Source organism: Pygoscelis adeliae, unplaced genomic scaffold (genome assembly GCF_000699105.1).
Source record: "Pygoscelis adeliae isolate BGI_AS28 unplaced genomic scaffold, ASM69910v1 Scaffold63, whole genome shotgun sequence".
NCBI classification, from domain to species: Eukaryota; Metazoa; Chordata; class Aves; order Sphenisciformes; family Spheniscidae; genus Pygoscelis; species Pygoscelis adeliae.
The window spans coordinates 859-26068 of NW_008824414.1; the positions used below are offsets into that span (position 1 = coordinate 859).

At 38.6% G+C, this 25210-nt stretch overlaps 1 protein-coding gene across 1 annotated transcript in view; it reads right to left on the bottom strand.

Moving 5' to 3' along the window:
• Positions 1–962: 962 nt before the first annotated feature.
• LOC103914210 (disco-interacting protein 2 homolog A-like) overlaps positions 963–25210 on the bottom strand; it is a gene marked incomplete at its 3' end in the record, with an annotated part of 90732 nt that continues 66484 nt past the window's right edge. The window contains exons 4-13 of the mRNA XM_009320826.1: positions 21855–21974; positions 15559–15804; positions 8522–8650; positions 7594–7713; positions 4874–5071; positions 3140–3231; positions 2779–2889; positions 1864–1987; positions 1480–1589; positions 963–1065 (exon numbers count right to left, since the gene is read on the bottom strand). Coding sequence (XP_009319101.1) covers positions 963–1065; positions 1480–1589; positions 1864–1987; positions 2779–2889; positions 3140–3231; positions 4874–5071; positions 7594–7713; positions 8522–8650; positions 15559–15804; positions 21855–21974 — 1353 coding nt within the window. The remainder of the gene's footprint in view (positions 1066–1479; positions 1590–1863; positions 1988–2778; positions 2890–3139; positions 3232–4873; positions 5072–7593; positions 7714–8521; positions 8651–15558; positions 15805–21854; positions 21975–25210) is intronic.

The following is a 25210-nucleotide window of genomic DNA, read 5'->3' on the forward strand; positions in this document are numbered from 1 at the left end:
CACGCCCTCAAATGCGCTATCTAGAATCACAGACCTAGTTCAAGTAATTGGACCAGATGACTTGCAGTAGGACTTTTAACTTTGTGATCTAGGCAGGCAGGCCATCAAATGTGCAAGAGCAGTAAAGCCAAGCAAGTCGGGGTGTTTTTTAATATGGTAACTATCAGACTTTCTTGATCAAGCCTCTCTTTCAGAGGTCAAGTGTCACACTCCTAGGAATCACAAAATAGAAGAGTTGTAAGGACTATGAGGCATATTACATCTCACCTAGTCGTTGTTGGGTTTCAAGTAAAGACTTCAAAAGGCCTTCCCTTTGGTCAATAATCGCAACTCTTTCTCCCGAGAGACAAGAAGCTGCATAACTGACACCAGCCTGTCTGCATGGCACACCAGCCTGCACTGTTAGAGCAGCTACAGCTGAAACAGGCAGCATCCAAAACTCTTCGGAGAGATCCAAGCTACCCAAATGGCCTCTAGGATCAGTCTAAGAAAGCTCCCTCAATTTCTGCTGGGAGGGCTCCTCTAATTCTGCACATGGGCATCTCAAACTGGCCCCCTTATGACTTCATAAAGTGGCCAGTGTGTTCAAAAGGCATTAGGGAGGGCAAAACAGATTCGTAGCAAAGTTGTTTTCAAGAGGATGAAAAATCAGTATAGCTCTTACCACTGACTAACAAATTTATGAAGATCGAAAAATCCAAACCCTTGAATAAAATCAATAAGGATCTTAGGTTTAAAAAAAAAAATTAATACACATTGATTATGATTTCACAAGTGGCTTCTTACTTTCCTTCACATATCACACCAATTATAAATAAGGAAATTTGTCTTTCCCTTTGCACTTAAAGCTACTATTGCTTATCTAAAGTTCTTTTAAGACAGTAAACATGATTTTGCAACATAAATTGTCAGAATATTCAAAGCTATGAGTATCATTTTAAAGTTGTATCTATCTAACTTACCTTCTGAATAACCACATGCCTGAGTCAATGCGTGACAGTGTGCCAGCATGGAAGCATGAGATATAGTAATGCCCACTGTGCTGCCCTCTTTACTTGTTTTGTACTGAAAAGAGAAAGTTTACACAAGCATTAGATTAACCACAAAATCTAGAAAATTTACAGCACTGAATGAAAAGGATATTTTATTATAAAAACGAAGCGAGCTTTTTTTTTCAAAAAGCTAGTGTAAAAGATACATTTATGTTCAGAGAATACACTAATATCGTATGAAATTTGACTGTTTCTCTACCCCAATTAAACAAATTGTCTCAGGGATCCAAAAATGCCAATTATCCCCAATCTTCAATCTGATTCAACACAACCACTCAAATGACAGTTTGCCTGGCAACCTTGAGGGAAACATTCTTGTTCCACAAAGTTATCTCTTTTATTGCATCAAGAGATTAAAGGACGAAAACGTGGTGTGACATAAAATACAACAGAGTAACTGTAAGTTAGGTGTATTATACTGGATCACCTCAATATAAGCAATCTCAGCACTGGCATCCCGTACTTGCGGATGCCAGTCCTTAGTTGGTTTTGCCAGATGCTTCCCATCAATCACAAACCAAATGAGACGAGGCCAGCCTTCAAAGAAAAAGAAAAGTTACTGTCATTACAGTTCCAAAAATCAGTTTTTTTCCCCTCAGTGTTCAGGGATAACAACAGGAGGCAAGCAAAAGCTGCAGCATCACTCCCCTGACAGGAAAAAGCAGCACTAAGTACTGTCTTGACAATTAAGGCAGTTCTTTATAGGTAAGCTAGAAGCACGCAAGCAAACTCCAAGATTATTGTTTAATAGCAACAATGGATATACCTGCTCTTTATCCTATAAAGAAATTTGAGTAGCTTAAAAACATACCTTTGAATGTAACCACCTCGCCAGTCTGAGCTTTAGGAAGGCCTTTTTGACAGGCATCAGTGGTTAAAGCTAGGGTTACTCCACAGCTGCCCAAAAGAAATCCAATCTGCTGGCTGCCAGCATCCTACAGAGAAACCATGTTATAGCAAACTTACAAATAATGAAGCTTTTGTACAGTTTACTGTAACTTTTCCATGTTTAGAAAATATTAAGCCAATTTATATCACAGGAAAAAAAAAACTGCTAGCCCATAAGACCTTTTATGGAAGACAAAAGACTGAAGTCTATGCTCAAAAGGCTTAGTTTTGCTTAGCGCCAACTAAATTAGATTTGGCAGTAGATCTAGCAAGCAATGGTAGCAAAGTAGTGTCAAAAGCAATGGTTGTGCATCCCTCTCCAACCCCAGAGGGATGTTTATAAGTTCTGGTAAAACAGAGAGCTGGTTTGATGCTGTTTCTGAGTCCTGAGGCACTGAAGAGCAGAGCCTGTAGCTTTTCAGCTCTTCCCTAATAATCTCAATGTGTGTGGGATTATACAGATATTTCTAGTAACTATGGTGTCTCTACCTGCTTATGCTCTCATTACTTAGCGTGAGAGCTGAAAAGACAGCATTTCTGTGTTATATTTTGAGAAATACTTTCACACATCTTTTAAAAAAATAATGAATTAAAATAATTTCTACAGTTACATACCCTAAAATAGTTAACTTATTAGCTTCATACTATTTCCCCGCCTCCCTAACTGAATATTAAACACTTTCCAAGCATATAATGTGTACTGAGTATTTCAGCTGATGCACCATACTGCTTTCAGAAGTGCAGGCTCTGAGGGGTCCATATAAGGACTACAGGATTTAGACACCCACCCACTTTATTTATTTACGAAACCATAAAGATGTTGAATGTATTTGCCTACCTTTCTTGTTAGTGGAACTTCTATTGGGACAGGAATAAGTTCCGCCAGGAGACATCCATAAAATGCCACCATAAACATAACTGGATCACTATTAGGAAATACGAGAGCTACCTACAAAAATACATTAAAATAACAAGAAATGTTTTTTGTCATTGTTGGGGGGTGGCAGGGGAAGGGCTGCTTTTTAATTTGTGGAAAAAGATCTCCACAACAATGTTCAGGTTCATATTTAAACTAGGAACAGAAATACTAAATGTTGTGATAATGTACTATTACAAGTCACAGTATTACAAGGCTTTATTTAGCTAAAGCTGTTCTTCACTGTCTATTTTATCTATAGAGACAAGAAGTAGTCGTCTACCCGGTCTCCAGGCTTCAGCAGTGGTTCATTCTTAGTGGTCAGCTTGTTTAGCAGGGTATATGCTAACTTCAAGCTTCGGCTCCACAGCTTGCCTAAAAGAAAAAAAAGACAATACAGAAATTAAAAAATAGAGACTAAAATTTTAACATTTAATTGGCAAATCTCAGTGCCTTATATATGCACTAGGCAAGTCGGTTGTATTAGAACAGGATCAACAGGCACATGAGCAAATAATTGGGGAAAAGTGAACATTGCTGCTGTGAAAGCAACCCCACCTCACAAACCTACTGAGTTCTTCCAGTGTATCAGTGTATGTGCACACACACACACGTAGTCTAGTTGATACAACCTAACTGCATTTCCAAAAGTCACTTCACAAGACTCCTTCCTAAGGACTCTTAGAGAAAGAAAACTGTTTTGCATAAAAAGAAAAATCCTGAAGTAGACAAAAAGTTAACTGAAATTTAAGAAACAAAGGGTAGAAATAAATGCCACAATATCTAGCTCTGTGAAATGCCAGTTCAGTGCTGAGTAGTCATCTACACAGCTCTCAATAATTCAGAACAAAAAGTTATTCCAAGCTATTAAATACAACAATCTAACTACTTATTTGACACAATATAAAAATCAGTTTTTAACTTGTAGCCTCCAAAAAGAAGCAGCGTTTTGATAAAAAAACCTGTTTATAAAAAAACTGAGCAGCAGCAAAACCCTTCCACTGTAAATGGTAAATCAAAGCAAGAACCCCCCAAAGAAGCATGCCGTGGCAAACAGCATGCGTCCGGAACTCAGCTTTCTAGTACAGGGTCTTTATCATGGACTGACATCCACACTCAATCCCTTCAGACCATGTAGCAATCATCAGCTATTTTGTGTTTGTCAGTCTCAAACTTCTTCAATTCAATAGGTTTTTTTCTGTGTAATTTCCAGTTGTATAAAAAAAGTTACACAGGACTCAAGTACCACAACAGTTCTTTATAGAACTGGCCATTCAGTGCAGTTGGCAGAAAGTCCAAGTACAATTTAGAGTTTGGCTTCTATTTTTAGGTTTTCTTTTCTTTTCATTTTTAAACGTAAAACTAAACATGATATTCTAAACAATTCTCAAAGCTCCACTGCAAAGTAATGAAACTAATGCAGCTGCTCAATTACATTTCCTGTAAGCATACTTCATCTGCAAGAATGCAAACACAAAATTTTAACATTCTAACATACTATACAATGAAATGCTGCAGTTCAACTGTTCTGGGGGGACACAATTATCTTCCAAAAAAAATGCAATTACTGTAATACTTCTAGCTCACTGATATAGGCAAACTTCACTTCCCACAATAACATCCTTAATATCTTCCTGAAGTACAAGTCTCCTCCATAAGGATATGCAAGAACATGCTAAAATTTAATATCTACTCTGTGAATCTGAAGAGTGCATTATTAGTCATCTGTTTCTTCCTCCTATTTTACACCAGGCTATTTTTAGTGTTCTTTCAAGCAAAAAACCCACAACTGTTTGAAATTTACAAATAGCCACTTGTAAAGAATCAATACCATATACATTTTCCCTTCATTAACTTTCTTAAAAATATTTTTCATATACAACGAATTCATAGTTTGCATTCGAATAGCAATCTCAAAGTATCTGTCATGAGCACAGTCAGTCCGCCTTACGTAAAGCAAGTTGTTCATTCTACAATGAACGCCTAATTCTTTCTTACAGTTATCACAAATACCTACCGTAGGTAAGCGTATAAATAGCTTTCCCAGTCGTATCCAAGGCAGTCAGGCAAGGGGCTTTCGGCTGGGTAGTTCCCCAGCGCTGCAGGGCAGCCAGCAGAGAAGGTGGCCAGTTGGTTACCACGCCTAAGGGTTCACCTTTAAGTACATTCATTTGATTTCCTTCAGGCTTTGGTTGATTTGGGTCAGGCTGTTGCACTGAAACAGAGCACAGTAAAATGGCAAATGTCAATCCTTACAAAGTGTGCAAGTTACACTTAATAGACTATTCTACGAACCGTTCTCACCTTCCTCTTCCTCACAGCTATCATTACTTCTCCTCTGCTTTATGATGATGCTATGCTAATCACCTGTTGGCTTCACAAAAAATAATTACCATCACTTTGGAGTTCTGATTCCACATTATTCAAAGGACCTGGCCACAGGAACAGAATTTGAAACCCTAGTTCACTCTTTTTCTCTACTTTGGAAATTCTGCTGTTTGTTCTGCACATCTATTTAAATGAAAGCCTACACCAAGTCAAGAAGCGTTGTCAGAGAGAATGGCTTCAGTGACAATTGAACATTTATTTTTGCTGCACCAAATTCTCAACAGGTGATGAAGACTGACACTGTGCTTCTGTAACAATATATATTAAAAAAAGGCCAGATGAAATACTCCTGGTATGAATTATCTACAACTAAAACTGTACTGCTCACATGTCCTGGTTTCGGCAGGGATAGAGTTAATTTCCCTCTTAGTAGCTGGTACAGTGCTGTGTTTTGGATTTAGGATGAGAACAATGTTGATGACACACCAATGTTTTAGTTGTTGCTAAGCAGTGCTTACACTAGCCAAGGACTTTCTAGTTTTCCATGCTCTACCGACTGAGAAGGCTGCAGGTGCACAAGAAGCTGGGAGGGGGCACAGCCAAACTGGCCAAAGGGACATTCCATACCATGTGACGTCATGCTCAGTACATAAACTGGGGAAAGCTGGCCGGGGGGGCCGCTGCTCGGGGACTGGCTGGGCATCGGTCAGCAGGTGGTGAGCAATTGTACTGTGCATCACTTGCTTTGTGTATTATTATTATTACTACATTATTATTATTATATTTCAATTATTAAACTGTTTTTATCTCAACCCACGAGTTTTTCCTCACTTGTGCGTTTTCCAATTCTCTCCCCCATCCCACCAGGGGGCGGGGGGGAGGAGCGAGCGAGTGGCTGTGTGGTATTCAGTTGCCAACCGAGTTTAAACCACAACATCAAAGAACATTTTTTTTTTTAAATTTCCGGATCGTCTCTCTCAACTGTCGAACATTGCAGGGTTTGTATGCCATTTGCTCTCTGAGTAGCCTGCTGTTAAAATCTTGCCCCAAACTGCTCAAGAAGGTGAAGTATCTTGATCTTAGTTAGCAAAACAAAGTCATAGTTGGATTTAGGTAACACTCAATCTATGCAATAACTAAAATTAACAGCTCAAAGAGATGCTCTCTGCTCTCCACAATGACATACATGCACCTCAATGAAAGTTTGCCTGAAAAAATCCTCAGCAAAAGACTAGAACCACAATCACTTCACATCTTAAAGTATCAAACAAATAGTACATGGAACCTAGCAGCAGCTGCTCAAAAATGTCACAGAGAACAAAATTTTCATTTAATCTTTAAGACTAAGAGAACAGAACAAAAATCGTTCTCCAAAATTAGCGGATGCAGCTGGTTTTAAAGGCAGCTACGTATTGCTAGCAACTTCTACATTTGTTTGAGATGCTTTTCCTTCTGCCTGGACACATGCATGCAGAGAAGAAAATAGTGTTTTTTAGCTGAGCAATATCTGCAGAGCATGTACAAGCACTATCCTTTCATGTAGTGCACAGACAAGACATATTGCACAGTGCACTCAATGCATTTAATTCCTCTGAACCTCTAAAATAATGAAAGTTTCTGGATTTCAAGAAGAGGATATTAACATGCATGCAAACAATATTATCATAATAAATTCCAGTTACTAGCAAGTAACTTTTTCCATCTAACTATATTTGGGCACTGGGCAGCCACCAAGCAACTTTTCAGAGCAGGATGTGGGTCTGCTTGTAGACAAGCAGCTGAATGCAAGTGGCCAGAGAGGTCATGGAATCTCCATGTTTGGAGATGCTCAGAACTGGACTGGACATGGCCCTGAGCTGCCTGATCTAGTCAGACCTGATTTGAACAGGAGGTTGGTCAGAACCTTCCAGAGGTCCACTGCACCATCAGTTACACTTAGGTTATGCCCTGACTTACTCCAAAGAGTACCCTCTATAAATTTGCTGATTACCACAGGGCAGAGTTTAGAATCTCTGAGGCAAAAAGTGATGGTGGGACCATCACCAAACATGACAATTTCTGGACGCACCAGTGAAGTTCTTGACAAAGATGTGAATAGGATTTCTCCAAATATCTGTAAATCACTGTCTTTAGTATTCACTAGCTCATCACACTGGTCCAAATTGGGCTGAATCAGAAGAGTTACCAAAGTGAGGGAGAAGGGCAGAGAACAAGTACACTGAGTAGGAGGGTTGAGTTGAAGATTATGTTTCACTTGTGATAGCATATGACCTTTCTCTCTCAAATGAAACAACTCCACCACAATTTGTTTTCTATTGGGAAGAGAAAAAGAAAACACTTGCTAAGATGCATCAGTTCTTTCATGAACCACTTACACAGAGTAAAAAATGTATTTGAAAGAAAATTAACCTTCTAGCAGTTCTTCAAAATCATCAACAAAAAACTCTTTCAAAGGTGGGCGCTTTGGTCTTTTCAAGGTATTTAGAAGCTGCTGGATTTTAGAGGACACTCTGCTATTCACTGGTACACCTGCCAAACAGAAAAGATATTAATATATGGTAAGTAATAAAAACATACACTAAAACACATGCTGCCACATTGCTGACAACATCACTCTAAGCTCAGCAGAGCTTTCAGGTGGAAGAGTCATTCAAGATGAGCAGCTTGTTTGGAAAAGAACAGCTTTAATCAGGAACAGTTTAAACCATGGATTTATTTGTTTTAAAACAATGTTCCCTAGCTACCTGGCTGATGCATACACCTTCTCACACTTCAATGTAGCTTTTCAAACTGCTGACTCGTTCATGAGATTCCAATACAAGCCTGAAGAATGTTCTTTTCTTCAAGAGTCTAGGTATTTGCTATATCTTAACATTTATTCAGATCTGAAAGTCTGAGAATGCTTGGAAAAAATAACTGAATCTTTCAATATTTTACAGGGCTAGCAAAAAATAACAACACAAAACCATGTCGAATGCTGATTTTCATTTGTATGTGTGATTTTTTTTTTAAATTAAATATAAATGTGTATGTTTATTTATATTTATTGAAATTTAAACCTCTGAGGCAATATAAAATCAAAACGTGAGACTAAAGGGCTTACATTGACTTTTAGTATAGAAATATACAGAAATGGGGACATGGCTCCCACCAGCAGAACACGGGAAACGCAGTACAGTTTCCTCTCCTGTGGTAGACTGACAGATACACCATACTACTGCAAAGCTTTGGAGGGGGCAGGCACATAGCACACAATGGGTGTCAAGCTCTCTTATGCATTTGCTTATTAAGAAAAAGGGACATAGATTGAAAGGTAGGAGGTTTATAATACAATCACCATCTGCAGTTTCCAAAATGCTGCTGTTGTAGCCTCTGGGAACTCCTCGCACTGATGCTACCTGTGGACGCTCATGATGTAAATGTTCCACCAGGCCAGTGGTTACATCTGGAGGTGCAGAGAGGTTATCTGTAGAAATGGAAGATGGACATAGGAGCTCATCAGTCATCTTAAGAATCAATATATCCAAAGTTGCTTCTTACAGCATTCTTGCTTTTTTCTCCCATGTGTTTTTAACAAAGCTCTGATTTCTCTAATCAAACTGTAACCAAAATCTAGATACAAGAGGAATCATGAAAGGAACCACCATGTCTCTCCAGGGTGGAGAGGAGCTATTCCAACTTTCAAAGGCATCCAAACAAATTCTGACAAATAGAGTGGTGGGTCACTCCAAGATGAAAGCAAGGAGATTCATTACGAGTAAGCAGCACAAGTCTACAAAGAAAGCCTATCTCGCAGAAGAAATACAGGCACCCAAAGTCTCACCACAAAACTGGAATGACTAGTCTAAGTCCCATAGGAAGAGAAAGGGACAAAAGCATAAGGTTTAAAAGAAGGGAACTTTTGCCCCAGGATAACATGAAGCACTTATCTACATTCTGCAGGCTATAAGAGGAAGACTTTTGCTGAGAAACACAGAACAAAGACAGTGCACTCAGGTCTGAACACATCTTGAGGATGGACATAGAGAGATGAGACACTCCTCAGAGGAAGGTAACTGCTGACTTAAAAAATTGTCACCTGCAGTTTGTAAGACCAGTCATGGTTTTCCTTTAACAGCTTTTCTTACCACCTGTTTTTAACAGTCTTGCAACAACACTGTAAGTAAAAGCTTTCTGTTTATGTTGTGGTACAGACACAGTATACTCTTCACTGGGGCGTCTATCAATAAGAACAGCTGGAATGCCTGTAACACTCAAAAAATCTGTGGTGTAGATGTCAACATTATACACACACTGCTCACAACGGATAAATTTAGCACAGGGTTTTCTGAGGCATGAGGTGGTCATTTGTGGCCGGTCATGACACACTTTCCTTTTAATGGTGTGCGCTACAAGCAATAAATACTTAAATGTTTTATAATATATATTTACATAGAGAAAGCAGGGCATTTCTCAAATCCTCACATACTCACAGGGGCTTGAGAACCACCTTCTAACAACATTGAGGCAAAAGCCTGATTTGCTTGGAACTGCACCATGTTTCTGTGCTGCAGAACAATGCTTAGGGAATATCGTCATTCCAAAATTGTGACCTCGATTATGGAACAGTTTTGAATGGAATCACAGGTTAGGAAATGGCAGTATCTGGGAGAAGTGTTCAAACAAGGAAAAACAAGAATTGGAGGCCTGAAATATTCAGAATCCTAATGAGTAAAAATAGGAGTGCAACAGGAAAGAGCTTATGAACACACTGCAGCTCTGCAGTGATACCCCTTGAAGGACCTCAGCATGCCACAAATTCTGCAGAAAGAACTCAAAGCATAGGGAGACCTAGGCAGTGCTGTGGAATACATGTATTACCCCACCCATTCTGAGGAAGTGATTAGCAGCACTAAGATAACAAGTGTTGTAGCTCTGTTCACAGATTTCCAGAGCTGACATACAAGCCACCAGCACAGCTCTAAGTGGCTTTAGAGGGATCACCAGAAGAAAAAATTAAATGCATTCCCATACTTTCCAACATCATCACTGCAATGCCGATTTTTGTATTGCAGAGACCTGCCTTGCTGGGTACTAAGCAAGGACCACAAATTCCTCTCCTGTGGGTAAGGTACACAAAGGACAAAGTATCACTTCATCTCTCTGACAAATGCCCAAGTTAGAACCAGTAACAAGAAAAGGTGACAACTATGGGTAAAGCTGATCTGTATAACCACTTTACAGGGCGTATAGAAAGCCCATGTATTCAGAGTGAATTGAAACACTCTTACTGTGTTCCATATACTTTCTGAGTTGCTTTTTGGCTGGGTTTTTTTTTTCCTTAGCTTTACCAAAGTCCCACAACATGGACTTCATGCAGCATACAAAGTAATCGCAGAAAAGGACACAGAGCCAAATGTACCTGGTTCCCGTACTGCAGTATTAGCCCACAAGTCCATACTTCTCAACTGACAAACCCTGCAGTGATTATCAACGTCTAACGTTTCTACTCCTTAAATACACCAGCAAGAACTACAATTAGGGATGTACCTACAGTGTGGATTCATCAGTGGAAGGCCCCAAAATGGCATTCCTATAGATGAAGTTGTTACCACTAAACATTAAGGTGACTCAAAATGTACTCTCGAAGTGATGTACACATAGGTACAAATATAACAATCAAGAGAAAGGACAAGAGAGACTGACACACACTATGAGACTTGGCACATGTATGGGTCAGAAGCCATGCATAAAGTACAGAAGCTGAAATGCTGAATGGATGCAGGTTTTACCATGCATATTCCTGTTCGGAAAAAGCAATCTTCTACCCACATGCATGAGGCAGATATTTGAAATACAAAAGCTCTGCAATCAGATGCTCAGAAAATAATATATAGAAGAAGCTATTTGGGAACATTTATGGAAGAGCTGTGTACTTGGGAACAGGTCAGAGAAATCACAGAAAAAATGAGAATGCTCAGAAAAGAAACAAAAAACCCATTAACAATCATTCCCAACTGAAAACAAGCACAAAAAATAGCTATATATGGAGGTGCTAATCTACAGCATTCACATACCTTACAAGCATCTCTGATTTGCGTGAAACTTGGCTCTATGTCCCTCACCATAGAAGGGAAATGGCGGGGTCCTTATCAACAACTTCTCTGCTGTCCACAGCTATTTCATCTTACATACAGAAGAGAACTGACTCTCCCTCCTAATTCTGCCTTGCAAAGGCAAAATTCTTTCTATGCATGTAGAAGGAAGTTCAATTTTCAGGATTTATGCTCAGATAAAAATCACATTAGCTTAATTAATTATTTAGGCTTTTTATTAAAATACGCCCATAAGAATCCATGAAATTAGTCTGTATCACCTAGAGATACTGTGGCAAAGCAGAGAAAGAGAAGTGTTAAGTAGTCAAAAAAAAAAAAGGTCTGAACAGACTTGTGACCTCAGGAATAAAGTTAATTGGATTTAGACTGAAGTACTTTTCCATTATTGATTAGAAGACAGAGATAAATGCAAGAGAGCAGTGGCCCAAGAAAGAACATATGGGATTATGATACAGAAAATTAAAAGCTAGGTATCGGACAAAAAGTAGTCTCTAAGGAAGAATCTCAGGGTGAAGACTTAAACATTTTAGAAAAGTCCCTACCTAGCAGGAAGTCAGGTTAGACCTAGAGATGGCTGTGTATGATTGTTTTTTCTCTAGGAAACCAATCAAAATGGACATTTAAAAGAAGTTTATTAAATTGTGTTGGAACAATAAAACAAAAAGGAGTGCACCAACCCAGCCAGAACATAAAATAGGATCCACAAGCCACTACCTCATTCTTGCGTTTCCTCTTCAATAAACTGTTTCTAACACACTTCACTCTCACAGCTCCTGTAAAACTGCTTACAGAGGCACAGCAGTTCAAAACACCTACTCTTATAACCCTGCTTCCCCTTAAGAAAAGGAATTGTACTTTTAAGTCTTTCAATAAATAGATAGTGGGTCAAATACCATGGTAATCTATTTTTCCAGTTACTCTACAAGAGCTACACCATCTCTACATGAGATGGTGACCTTGAAAAAAAAAACCTAGGCACACTGCTAGCCTTATTCATTTTAAAGAAAGTATTACACTAGAAGAAAAAAAGCCCCCAAAACAACTTGCAGATGTTGTCCTTGCTTTTATAGGTGAAAGACAAACAGCTTAAAAATAATGCATATTCCTATCTGACTTTATTAAATACTGTAACCTTGCACTTCCAACACTGCAGTCTATTGCTTGGGAATTTAGTATGATCTCATCATTAAAAATGCAAGCTGGAGAAGATGAGCTGCAAGGGAACCATCTGCTAAATTTAAATTTTCCAACATATCAAAATTATGAATAGTTATTCAGTACATAGTCAAAATACAGAATATTTTAGTAAGGTATAGTATTTAAAATATCTAAGATACCTTTTATATTGCTGATGTCAGCACATTAACCAAGAAAATAAAAAACCCTCTTCTTTTATGCTCTAGGACAAATCAAAGGGGTCCTTTGTGAAAGTATACTATTATTTATTGATAACCAAAAAAGTTTGCAATGTAAGAACTGAGTAAGTTTTCATATTCTTGTGAGCAAAGGAGACTATAGTCAAACTTGCTGATGAATTATTTTGACATGAAAAATGTCACAACTGAATTGTTATTGGACATGCATGAATGTTACCAAGCTAGAAATGAAAATTGATGGAATATGGCAAGCATTTCAGAAATGAGGAAGATTATTCTTATGCAAAGAACATTTAATTTTTTGTCAAAGGCACTGGAAATTTTACCTTTCTAAACATTTTTAGTAGATCAGGTCTTAATGATCTCTGAGCTTCCTTCCTGATAGATACTATAATTGCATATTTATTCCCCATTAATGAAATTTCAAACTACTCCACTGCATGCAGTCCAACATCTAGCTACTTAAATGCTGGACTTTGAACTGTTTAAAAGGCCTTGATTTTGCATACAATTTTGATGATTAAATAGTCCTGATGGAAAGGTCTTAAGAAGTCAGTTGTGAAATTTGATATGTATTTATATGGCTTGAGATATTAGACATAACAGGATGCTGTGTTACATTTTGCAATCTTGCAAGTTTTTACAGCTATATTAAGAATTTCATCAATCACACTTACAATTATGGCTAGCTTCCAAGTTTATTTGTTAATTTTAAGGAGTTAAACATGATTCCTATACATCCATAATGTGAAATCCAGAATGCCCTTAAAGCAAGGCACAGACATATTCCATCTTGCTTACATCCACTAAGTAAAAAAAAAAAAAAAAATTGCAAATTTCTTATTATAAATTTTGTACAAACAGGAAAAATTTCACTAGCAATAAAGCCACAAAAGTTAATCAAAGAGGCAAACCTTTCTAACTATGTTTATGGATGAAGTACTGACGAAGTGCAGAAAAATGAACAAAGCCAAATGCTGCCCGTAACTTTGTAAGACGCAAAACAAAACCCAACATTTCAGCATGCAGGAGCTTTCTAAGGCAACAGCACTAAGCAGGCTTGGAGAAAAATGTTTTGCCTTGTAAAAGGTTAGATATCAGAATTCCTCTCCATACTTGGCTTCTGCAATAAAGAGATCCCCATACAAATAGAGGAGGGAGCAAAAGCAAGTAGGAAAGACACAGATATAACCCTTCCCAGACCTTCTGACATCTAAAGAGCCTTCCAGAACACAAAGCAAACTACTACCTCTTTCCATCAGAGCTCCACTTGCAGAAAACTGCCTGCACTGTGAAAATTGGGGTGTCAATCACAGCAAAATGAGTCAATCCCTGTTTCTGTCAGTACCTAAGCCACACAGAAGATCCAGAGGATCCTCTTTTGGAGAGCCTCTAGCTTGTTCGTATTCCTTTCCCTGTTTCAGAATGTGCTGCTTCCCTGAAGAAGTAAAACTCCCAGTCACAAACTACAAGCATTGGTTGCATTTTGAAGCCCATAGCTACTATAAACCAAGGCTGATGCCCCAAACTTAGTATAAGGCAGAAGGAACTCAGAGAGCAAACCAGCAAAGAATGGAGAATCAACCCTCTCACGAATAGCTGCCTCACGCCTAAGAGAACTGTGAACTGTTTGTATGATCTAAACAGGGAAGGCTAAAGGATATGTGATTGGGCTTTCAACAAAATTTGATCGTAACAGCTAGACCAGCTAAATGAATGGGTATTTGCGAAATGTATTTATGCCTTAAATTATCATGTTAATTGACATCTCATATACAGAAGCTTGTATACTCAGTTTAAATCTAAAGCATTTCAATGCGTTTTCCTCATCTGACCTAACCTGTTCTCTATAACGAATTAAAAAAAACTGTCTGTATAGTGCATGTAGGCAGTCACAGATAAACAGTCAGGTAAGTAAGTAGAGCACTAAAACTGCCAAAACCTGAAACGTCCAGGAATGATATACGTGATACCTATTGCATATTACTAGAAGCACAAGAACTTCATGCTGTAGCCCATAGGTGAAATATAAACACCATGCTTAAATTCATTTTTCTGAATTACTTTGGGGAAAAAAAAAATTACTTGAAATAAAAAATTTTTCTCCTCTAGGTCCTTTCTCATCGTTTAACATCAGTGCAGACCTGCTGCATGCACATAAATCCACTATCAGTCTTCACTATAGTGTACAAAACATTGTAAAAAAAATATCTCCACGGTCGGTGGAAGAGACTGCCTTTCTCCCTCCCTACCAAATCTTTCAAAAACACAAGACTAGTGCTCTGCATTTTAGGACAAAAAAGTAACCTGAAGTTCTGGACCTTCAGCGTTACAGAGATTGAGACAAAACTCACATTTACATTTTGGCTTACTAATACTTTAACATTTTCACTCTAGTTTCACAATAAAGGACTATTCATGACCTAAATTTTAATTAAAGGAAAAAAAAAAAATCACATTTCAGCTTGAAATCTAGCTTTGTCAGTACCTCTGATATCATAACTTTCCAAAAGATTCTGGATGTTTTGCTAGTCTTTTGGGTGTTTACCAACTGAGTCACCTTTAAAATCTATAACCTGATATCATCTAGGGTAAATACGTGCAGATCGAAAAGCATGCACCAAAAATATGATCTCTTTGAAATTTTGCTTTTGAATCCAGTAAAAATCGAACCTTAGTTTCTTGATAAATCAAGCGTTTTACCAAGAAGAATGCATGTTCAGATCTCATGAACAACTGGTCTGGTTTAAATTAAATACATATATATCATACATACCTGGTCTGTGGATTGTACATTTTAAGGCTATTTATAGGTATCTTCTGGTGAAGACTTTTGTGTTTAGCCCTGCTTTGGGATTTTTAATTTGATTTTATTCCAACCACACAGGCAGTTCTTTACTGACCTAGCTGGGTGTGTGCCATGAGATCTGCAAGCACAGTGGCAGCAGCGGTGGCAGTAGCAGTATTGGAAGCAGCAGCAGGTTTCCCTCCTGGATGAGATGAGGTGGAGGATGCAGAGGATGAGGTGGAGGAGCCCTGAATAACCCGGTTAAGCCAGGACTCTACGTTGGAATGGCTCTGGAACGGAGTGGAGGTGATCCGCCCTTGCCGACGTAACGAGCCCTCATCTTCTGATGCTGACGATGTGTCTGTGATTAAAATAACGATGACAGGCATGTAATGTGGGAATGACCCAACAGACGGAAACATGAAGTTTTTCCATGTTCTTCACGTAGCATTCTCATGTGCTACACATGAGATGCATGTATTAAGCAAATGGTATATTCACATGCAGAAAGTCTGCTCATTGCCATTTTTTAGGTTAATGCAACAACTTTTACACATTATAGCTAGAACACACTTGAAGCAAAGTTTCATTTACCTCCTGTATTTGGAATGATGTTAAGACTCAAAAAAGGCTTCTACCTAAGGTACCTAGTACATTCACTAATCATTCTCACGGAGCACACTATACCTATTCCACTGAAAGAATATTTCTGTTCAGAACAGGTAAATTTTATCTCATCCCACCTGAATAAATTCCATTATATTTTTTGCTAGGTATTTTCTTTTTATTTTTGGGGGGAGAAATTCTTCATTTTTTGATTATTTTGACAAATTTTTTGAGAACTAATTACTAAAAAAAGCACAGTACTGTAAAGTTCAATGAAAGAGTAATTTCACTAATGTAAGAAAAATTAAAAGGAATTTAAAAGTATTTATTTTAACCACATAAACTGATATTAATAAGCACTACATAGAAATGCTTAGTAAAGCAACTTTTCATTCTAATTGTATATTGTTGCTGTTAGAAGTCTGATAAAGGTCTCCTATTTTAATTACCATTCAGTTATTTACTACTTTCCGGAAGTTTCCCTTTTGCACTCAATCTTTCCATATTTATTATCCACTCAATAACAAATAAAAAGGTCTTTCTAAATATCAATAAAATACATCTTTGTTGATTTTGAATGAAAAATAGAAACTTTTGTTACAGAAAAAGAATCTTGCCTTCCGAAAGAGCCTGCTGTATTTTAAGGACTTGATCCTCTGTATGCTTCCCCCACCTCTTCCCTGGGTAATTAAGGGAAAGCTCCTAAAACAATGCATTGCCCATATACTGATAAAGTTCACATCAAGTCAGTTTGTGAAGAGCAGTTAAGTCACACATAACGGCCAGAACAATTAAGAAGTCAGCAGGAGCTGAAAAACAGCTTCTGAAAAAGATAGGGTGTCCATTACCATACTCTAGAGCCCTTTCCAGACGTGGAAATCCTGGGTGATAGTGGGGTGGGTTACCTCAGAAATTCTGCAACCTTAATTTTGATATTTTTTTTTTTTAACCCTCTGAACATGTAGTTGCTGTTAAGTTCAGCTATATACAATTCCATATAAATTTTGTTGAATCCACATTAAAAATCTTTGCCTCATATTTGGCAACAAATTTCAGTTACCAGGTGTTTAATTTTCTGCTTTTCAAGAATATGGGCATTTCCAAGAGCTTCAGAATAATTGCTCTTAAACAGTCTAAAACCACAAAAATCAGAAATAATTTCATAAGGAGCCCATTTAACTCAATGGTATTTTCAAAGTTAAAATCACAGATCTCTCATTACTTGACCATCTGTCCTGGTTTCGGCAGGGATAGAGTTAATTTCCTTCTTAGTAGCTGGTACAATGCTGTGTTTTGGATTTAGGATGGGAACAAAACTGATAAGGCACCGATGTTTTAGTTGTTGCTAGGTAGTGCTTACACTGGCCAAGGACTTTCTAGTTTTCCATGCTCTACCGACTGAGAAGGCTGCAGGTGCACAAGAAGCTGGGAGGGGGCACAGCCAAACTGGCCAAAGGGACATTCCATACCATGTGACGTCATGCTCAGTACACAAACTGGGGAAAGCTGGCCGGGGGGGCCGCTGCTCGGGGACTGGCTGGGCATCGGTCGGCAGGTGGTGAGCAATTGTACTGTGCATCACTTGCTTTGTGTATTATTATTATTACCACATTATTATTATTATATTTCAATTATTAAACTGTTTTTATCTCAACCCACGAGTTTTTCTCACTTGTGCATTTTCCAATTCTCTCCCCCATCCCACCGGGTGGGGGGGACTGAGCCAGCGGCTGCATGGTGCTTAGTTGCCGACTGAGGTTAAACCACGACGCCATCCCTAGTCAAACATGACAATTTTGAATGAAAATACACAAACAATTATGTTTGAGAAGATACAGCTGTGGTGGATCACCATTCCTGGGTCCGTGCCTTGTATGATATTCCTGGTCTACTGCCACAGTTGTAGTTTTTGGCTGCTGACTCCATCTGCTCCTGGAGAGGAGCCAAACCTGCCCCTTAGTGCTTGCAACCTTCCAGTTCTTTTAGGCAGAAAGCAAAAATAAACAATTCCAGGAATATGGAACAAGATAGGATTATAAACAGTCAGGTTTTGAAAAAAAAAAAACAAAACCCCAAACCTCACATTTGTGATTACTATCACTTCAGAAAGAAATAAGACTACAGAAAAAACAGGTTTCTCAAAGAATACAAACTCTGATAGTATCTCCTTATCCAGATACAAGTTTAATGAAGTCTCTCTAAAATTTCTAAGCTTTCAGATGTCTTACATAAGCGGAGGGGGAAAAAAAACCCACTTTGAATGTAAAATATTAACTGTGTACAAAAACAAAGGATCCATAGTAAAAACATTCTAATATCAAAACATAATTACAACAGAAAAGTAGCAAGGTAACATCAGTGACTAGCTCTGTGGCAGTCGCAAGAGTTAATAGTGGTTCTCTGTGTGCTGTGAGCAGAATGCTATGTACTTGGCTTGCAGCTCTTCCTGGCTGGGAGCTGACCCAAGATAGCCACAGAAACCACCACCCTTTGGACCAAACTTGCATCAAGACTACAGCTTCTGATCACATGAAATCCGTATGGGAAGGATGAGAAACTCGATGGGACAAAAACAAAAGTACATTAAAATTTTTGGAAGGATGACTGATGAAAGCAGTTCCATTACTGCCGGTCAGGACTTGGTTTTGAACTTAACGCTGTGACTAGAATCCAATGCTTCCTTCCTGGTGACTGATGGTAACTGTTTGTAACAAAATTTTAGTTATTAAGAAAGCCTGGCTTTAATTCCATTAACTTCTGCCAATACAAGGATTTTAAGGCAGTGCTTTAATGGCTCAAGACAACAAAACTAGATGCTTCAGTGCTACTCAGGTTCTTTGCAATTTCAGATCTTTCCTGCTGCGCTAACCTGCTGAGCTAACTTTGCAAATAAAGGCAGGCCCATACGACAACAATTATTTTTGTGAATTGATATAGCTGAAGCAAGTCCCCAGAATACTTTTGAATGGCCTGATCTCCTACGATACAGAATTCATCCAGTGGCCCATTCTCTTACAGAGATAAAGGTATCTCATAACAAGTCACCTTCTCTTAGAACAGCATGACAGATCCCAGAGACACTTAACTCTTCTTTCAGAATATATTAGTTAGAGTGCTTCTGTATCTTGCTAAAGCCCAGCGCAAGTATACTTGCCTTCTCTGCTAACCACTTGGGCAGGCATGTTGGAAGATGACACTCTCCAGAAGCACAAACACCCAAAAACACTCACACAAACACAGGCACATCCCATGGCCTCAAACTGCTCCCCTCTCTGACTGAGCAGGATGGAGGTCATACATGTACAGACATATACAGTGTGGATCCCTCCAGCAGCTAGGCTCGGACACTCGGTCTGCCGAGTAGCTGTCCCTGGATCCCAGTCTCCCCAGTTGCTGGCATCTGGACATACGAGCCCAAGGCTGCAGTCCCATTCCATTTGTTAATATAGACTGATTGAGCCACTCCACGCACACAGAATAGAGTCCCTCACCCAGGAGAGGTGTTAGAAACGGAGTATAACAGGAGGAGAGGACAGACTGCAGGGTCAGGTGCAGGGCATGGCCAGGCAAGTGTACCATTTATACATACCAGCCCTTTTTATCCCCTTACCCCGCTGTTTTCCCCACACTTGTTCCTTCCCAAGTCACCTAAATCTACCCCTTTCCCCATCTGTGGTTCCTCACCTAAACGTCCCATAACAAGTCTCATGCAGTCCCAAAATAATTTTGCCCTGCATCCCATAATGTGTCCCATACCCCTCTGTGACATCCCCCCTCAGTCCAGAAGGTGCTCTAGTGTTGACTAGTCTTGATGGGTTTCATGCTTGAATGGGCGGGCTGAGGCTCTCCAGGGACAGCCCTGGGAGGGGCCTGGACAGGGTGACCCTTCTCCCGAGTCCTTAACTTGGGTTCCTGCCTGCTGTTGTTCCCCGTGCTCCTCTGGCTTGTGGAAATGGGTCTGTGACAGGCTGATGGCTCCTGGGACAGGCTTGGGAGCAGCTGGGGCAGGGGATTATTTGGGCTCCCCCACCCTGCCACTCTGTGCTCCTGCAAAGGTGCGCAGACCAGCTTTTACCACATAACCTAACAGTTTACTCACAGCATCTCAATGTTTTTCTTTATAGAGTCTCTCAACCCTCCCAAGACTTCGCTCCTTCAGAGCAGCACGCAGAGCCCTGACATCAGGCAGAGTGAGCACAGCAATAACCGCAGGGATACTGCTTCAAGTCTGTCCCAAAGGTATTCAAAAGAGAATGATATTTTGATTCTCTCAAAAAAACTGCAAGGCGATTCCTTCTAGTTTTAAATGCTAAGGAAGACAGGAAAGCCTAGCTGTCCTCCGCTCTCAGCAGAGCTTCTGGATGCCATCTATCTTTCATACACCAAATCTTAGGCAGAACAGCGGCATGTTCTTTTCTTGTCGTGACATACCTCACGCCAAGCACATAGTGATTTGTCACACTAGGGGAATGAAAGAAAAGGACAGAGTTATATAAAATCCCACTGCTGACTGTTTTATCAGAGTTTATTTTGGAGAGTGAGAAGGAATATTGCTTTAAGAGCTATAAAAAGAAACCTCAGGGCCTCTCTCCCGAAGCCTCAGTATACAGATGAGCTATACATTAATTTTCTCCATAATTTTATGCAATTCATGACAACTTTCACATACAAAAACAACAAGTATGCAAGAAAACTCAAGAGCATGATAACCACCCTGCTGCAACAGCTGCCCTCATGGGCTTCTGAGTATATGAGTACTAGAAGAATAAGCTAATCAAAATGCATGATACCTTAACAGATCTTATAGGCAAAAACGTAAGCGTGAAGAAATACCATATATAAGACTACAGAAGAAGCTTATTATTTATTAACTAATGAAATAATCAGAGAACCCACAAAAACGGTATACAAAAGTGTGTGACTAGCAAAGAAAAGTGGAATTTCCTATAAATGGGAAGAATAGAAAGATGAAATATAGCTCAGGAAGCAAGACAGCAGCACAGCAGACCTGCTCTTTTACAGAACAGGGATAAGAAATAGAATTGATGGAGAAGGGCACTAGAGGTCAGTGTGCCTCTACTCCTGGGCCACATTAGAAAAGACAAAAGCACATCATTCAAAAACTCAAGAGCTTAGGGAAATTCCTCTTCTTTGTATACAAGACACTGGCCCCAAAACACTTGGCTTGCTAGCACAACATGTTATCTGGAGAAAGATTTTCTTAACCTCTAGAGAATTCATTGTGAGACAACAGGAAGTTTACTTCCCCCCCCACCCCCCCAAAAAAAATTAAAGAAAATGTTCTGATTAAAACAATCTGAACAACTATAGCGTATGATTTTCTGAATGTTTTAAATTGCTCACAGTTCAAACCATCTGATGAGTGTTCTGCAAGTTAATGCAGCAACTTAGTGCTCTGGCATTTTCTTCAACTCTTAAAAAAAGAATCTTATGCAACATGAAATAAGGTATTTACAGCTCTGACATGCTTGCCAAGATTATCTCCTTCCAAGCGAGACATTACATAAGAGAACATACTTAATGCATAAAGGGCAACTGCTCACTCTAGTATTGCTTTCAAGTGTACCTTTAGCAGCTACAGTATCTCTAGATGAGACACAAAATCTTGAGGAAAGACATCAAAGAACAAATCCAACCAACATCTGATTATCAGGAAATACAGCCATGAATATAGAAGTAGATTATTGCAACATACTTACAACTTAGCAGAACAAAGCATTTGTTCTTTATATATTGCTATCATGTTCACCTGGCAAGATTTACATATGTTAACTCAATAGATACCTGGAGGTGTGTACGTTTCTACCGAAGAATGCACAAGAACAGACCGTCTTTTTGAAGGCATGGGCATTTTTCTCTCTTTGTATTTTGCAAGTGCTGCTTGTACTGCTTCAGTGTGGACATCTACATAGAAAAAAAAAAGGTTAAGAGATTAAGTTTAATCATTATTTCTTTCTAAAAACATAAAGCATCAATGCCATCTTTTACAGCTCAAATCCAAAGGCTGAATCGCACATGATGGCCCTTATGGCTTTAGGCCTGCTTAGCTTGCAGAAAGGAGCAGGTTCTCAGCTTCAGAGGAAGCAGCACTTCTTGGAGAGCAGAAAGGTCCAAAGCTAAGTGACAGTAACACGTTTTTAAATTCTGAAGCTGTGACAACTCTATCAATTGCTTCTCCTTCAACAGTGTTTAGTAGGAATGAATAAATACACCTGCCTCCCACCCAAATTCAGCTCAGAAGCAATGGTTTCAAAAGTTAAGGAAGGATATAAGCAGGGTCAAGTTGACATACTTTCCTCATGAAATCAGCTTGAAAAGGATTTGCGAGTATCATTTAGGAAGAACACCCTGAAAATCAATACTGAAGTTACAGAATACCTAGCACACTAGTTCTGAGCTACGATTTATTTTCATTATTTGGGGGAAATTTCAACGCAGATACTGTAAATTGGCAACAGCATTGGACTCTTCATCCTTCAAAATCCACAATGGGAAAAGAAGTGAAAAAAGTATACTTGAAGCTCTCACAAAAGAATGCAAGTAATAAAAAACAGAAAGAAGAGAATTAGGGAAGAGACACAAAAGTGTTTTCACTTTCCTGAAAGCAAAAATTACCCTAATATACTCATGGGGTGTATTTTAACTTTTCTTATTTTTAAGCCAAAACTGAGATTAAAGAGGAATTTAGTGTTCAATCAAGACCACACTGCAGATAAAATTTAATGTATTCAAGTAATTCTAAATTGCCTTCAGCAGATTTTTCTCTTTGACATATATATTTCAATGGTGTCAAAAGCTAAAACTTATGTACAAAGAAAATTCATGAAAAGTGGATAGATGTCAAGGAGAAATGAGGCAGACCAAAACTATACTTTGACTTATGAACTAAGATTCAAACTCATGAAAAACAAGTACAACATGTATACACTTACACATAGCTACAAAGGGCCCAAAAGCAAGTATTATGATTATGCTTTTGTCTTACCAGATTTCTTTTACATGGAAGCTGCTATACAAGAATTACAGAATGAAACTGTTCAATTTGAAAAAAAAAAAAAGTATTCTTTCATTAAGTATCCATCTAAAGCTGTAAATACATAACAGGTTGAAAGACCTGTAGGTATGAAACTCAGACATGTGACATACATACACGTACAGAACTTACATATTAAAAGAAAAGTAGTTTCTCTGCCCCATACCTATACGGATTAACCTTGATGATGACTACAAGTAAAGCTCCATATTTTATGGTGCCTTTAAAAAAAAAAAAAAAAAAAACACAAAAAAACCAAAAAAACCCAAAAACAAAACAGGTACCATTTCTGGTACTGGTCCTGAACCTGCTTTGGTCATGCTTAGCATGAGGTTTTTCCTAATTTATTTTAAATATGCTGATCAATTCCAGTTAACTTTGACAAAGCAAGAGATAGCTCGGGGGAAAGCTAATCAGTATACATCTTAACGAAAATCAGAAGAGATTTTTGAGCATCCCAGAGAATGAAAGGCTGTGAAACAGCAAAGCACAGCACATCAATGTGAAGCTGTAGGAAGCCTTGGCATGAACACTTTCCAAAGGCAGCTGTGTCCCAACGCAGTGGATAAACACTTGACACCTGGGAGACAACTGTTCAATTCTCCATTTCAAAAACAGATTACAAATGCTGCCCATAAACTCAGAAATATGACCTCGCCAGAGGAGGCTTCATGCAATATATTTCTAACCAACTCTAACAACAGATACTAGCAGATGACTTTCTTTCAGAACTTCTATTCTTAAGTAAATCAGACAAAAATCACCATAGCTTAATCTGACATCTTTTCCTATGTTAGATGAAAACTGTTCCGATTTCCACACATAAAAATCCCCCCTGCTCCAAAGCATATTCATACCACGTACTTCAGGCATCTAACTTTTGGTCCCTGACTACACAGCACAATTTACTGCAACACATGAGATCAAAGAGACACCATGAGAGAAGCAAGTTAAAACCCCAGTACTGGAAGAGCACAACGCCTTTAAGAGAAATGCCAGAAAAAACAATCCACTCTTAACCAAAATTCAGGAAGCTGCTTTTCTTAGTCACAGGTCCAAATGAGAAACAAACTGTTTCCTTCAGCCTGGCCAAATGGATCAGGAAAATCAAAATAAGCCCTGTACGTATGGTCCCAGACACCACCTAGTTCTTTGCAGTAACAATGTCACCTTTCAAGTCTGCAGCTCCCCCCAGATAATCTGTTCAGTGCTGTATTTAAAATATATATATATGCAAATATACTATCCCACCTGTGTGTTCTTACAAGACTTAGGAATTTACTAGGTAGAAGCTTGTCTCAAATAAGAACATTTTGTGCAACTAACCTGTAAGGTTCAAGGACAATGCTGTTAGGAGGGGAAAAAAAATATTAAAAAAAAAAAATCACTTAAACTTCTATCTTTTGAGACAAGATTTTTTTTTTTATACTGGGCACCATGTTAGATTTTTGCTGCAGTCCTTCACACCAAGGAGTTGTTAATAGATGTTTTATGAATTAAAAAGTCATTACCCTCTCCCTATGTCTCCCTGCCTCCCTTCCCCACATCTGGGCTACTGCTTTTTGTCAAGTCTTGGTTTCTTCTGATCTTTAGTTTTGGACTTTTCCCCCTGCCTTGTAAACGTCCACTATTTAAGTTTATTCTCATGGATACCCAGAAGCAAACCTCTTAATTTCACAAAACTCCAGAAAGTTTAAGCAGAACTCAACACACTCCTAGTTTTGTTGTGTTACTTAGATGCACCAAAGACATTACTGCTATCCATAGACTCGAGAATATGACTTAAATTAAAGGTTATTTTTGCAGCCTTAAAAGTTAGGGGCAAAATGCCAATTCTGCAGGACACATTTCCATAGCAGAACTTTCAGTCAAAACCAAGCTGCATGTTTTTAAAAAAAGATGGTAACTATTAGATGCTTTCACTTCAACCATGCATATATCTGTACATAATTTAGAAGACATTTTTGTTACATTAACATCTGGTAGGAAGAAGGTGAACATAACAAATGGCTTTTCTCCAGAAAAGGTCTTTCGAAAGACAAAAATAACACACAGTATTTACAGTCTATATAAATTTATTAAGTCATTAAATAACTTCGCAGATTAA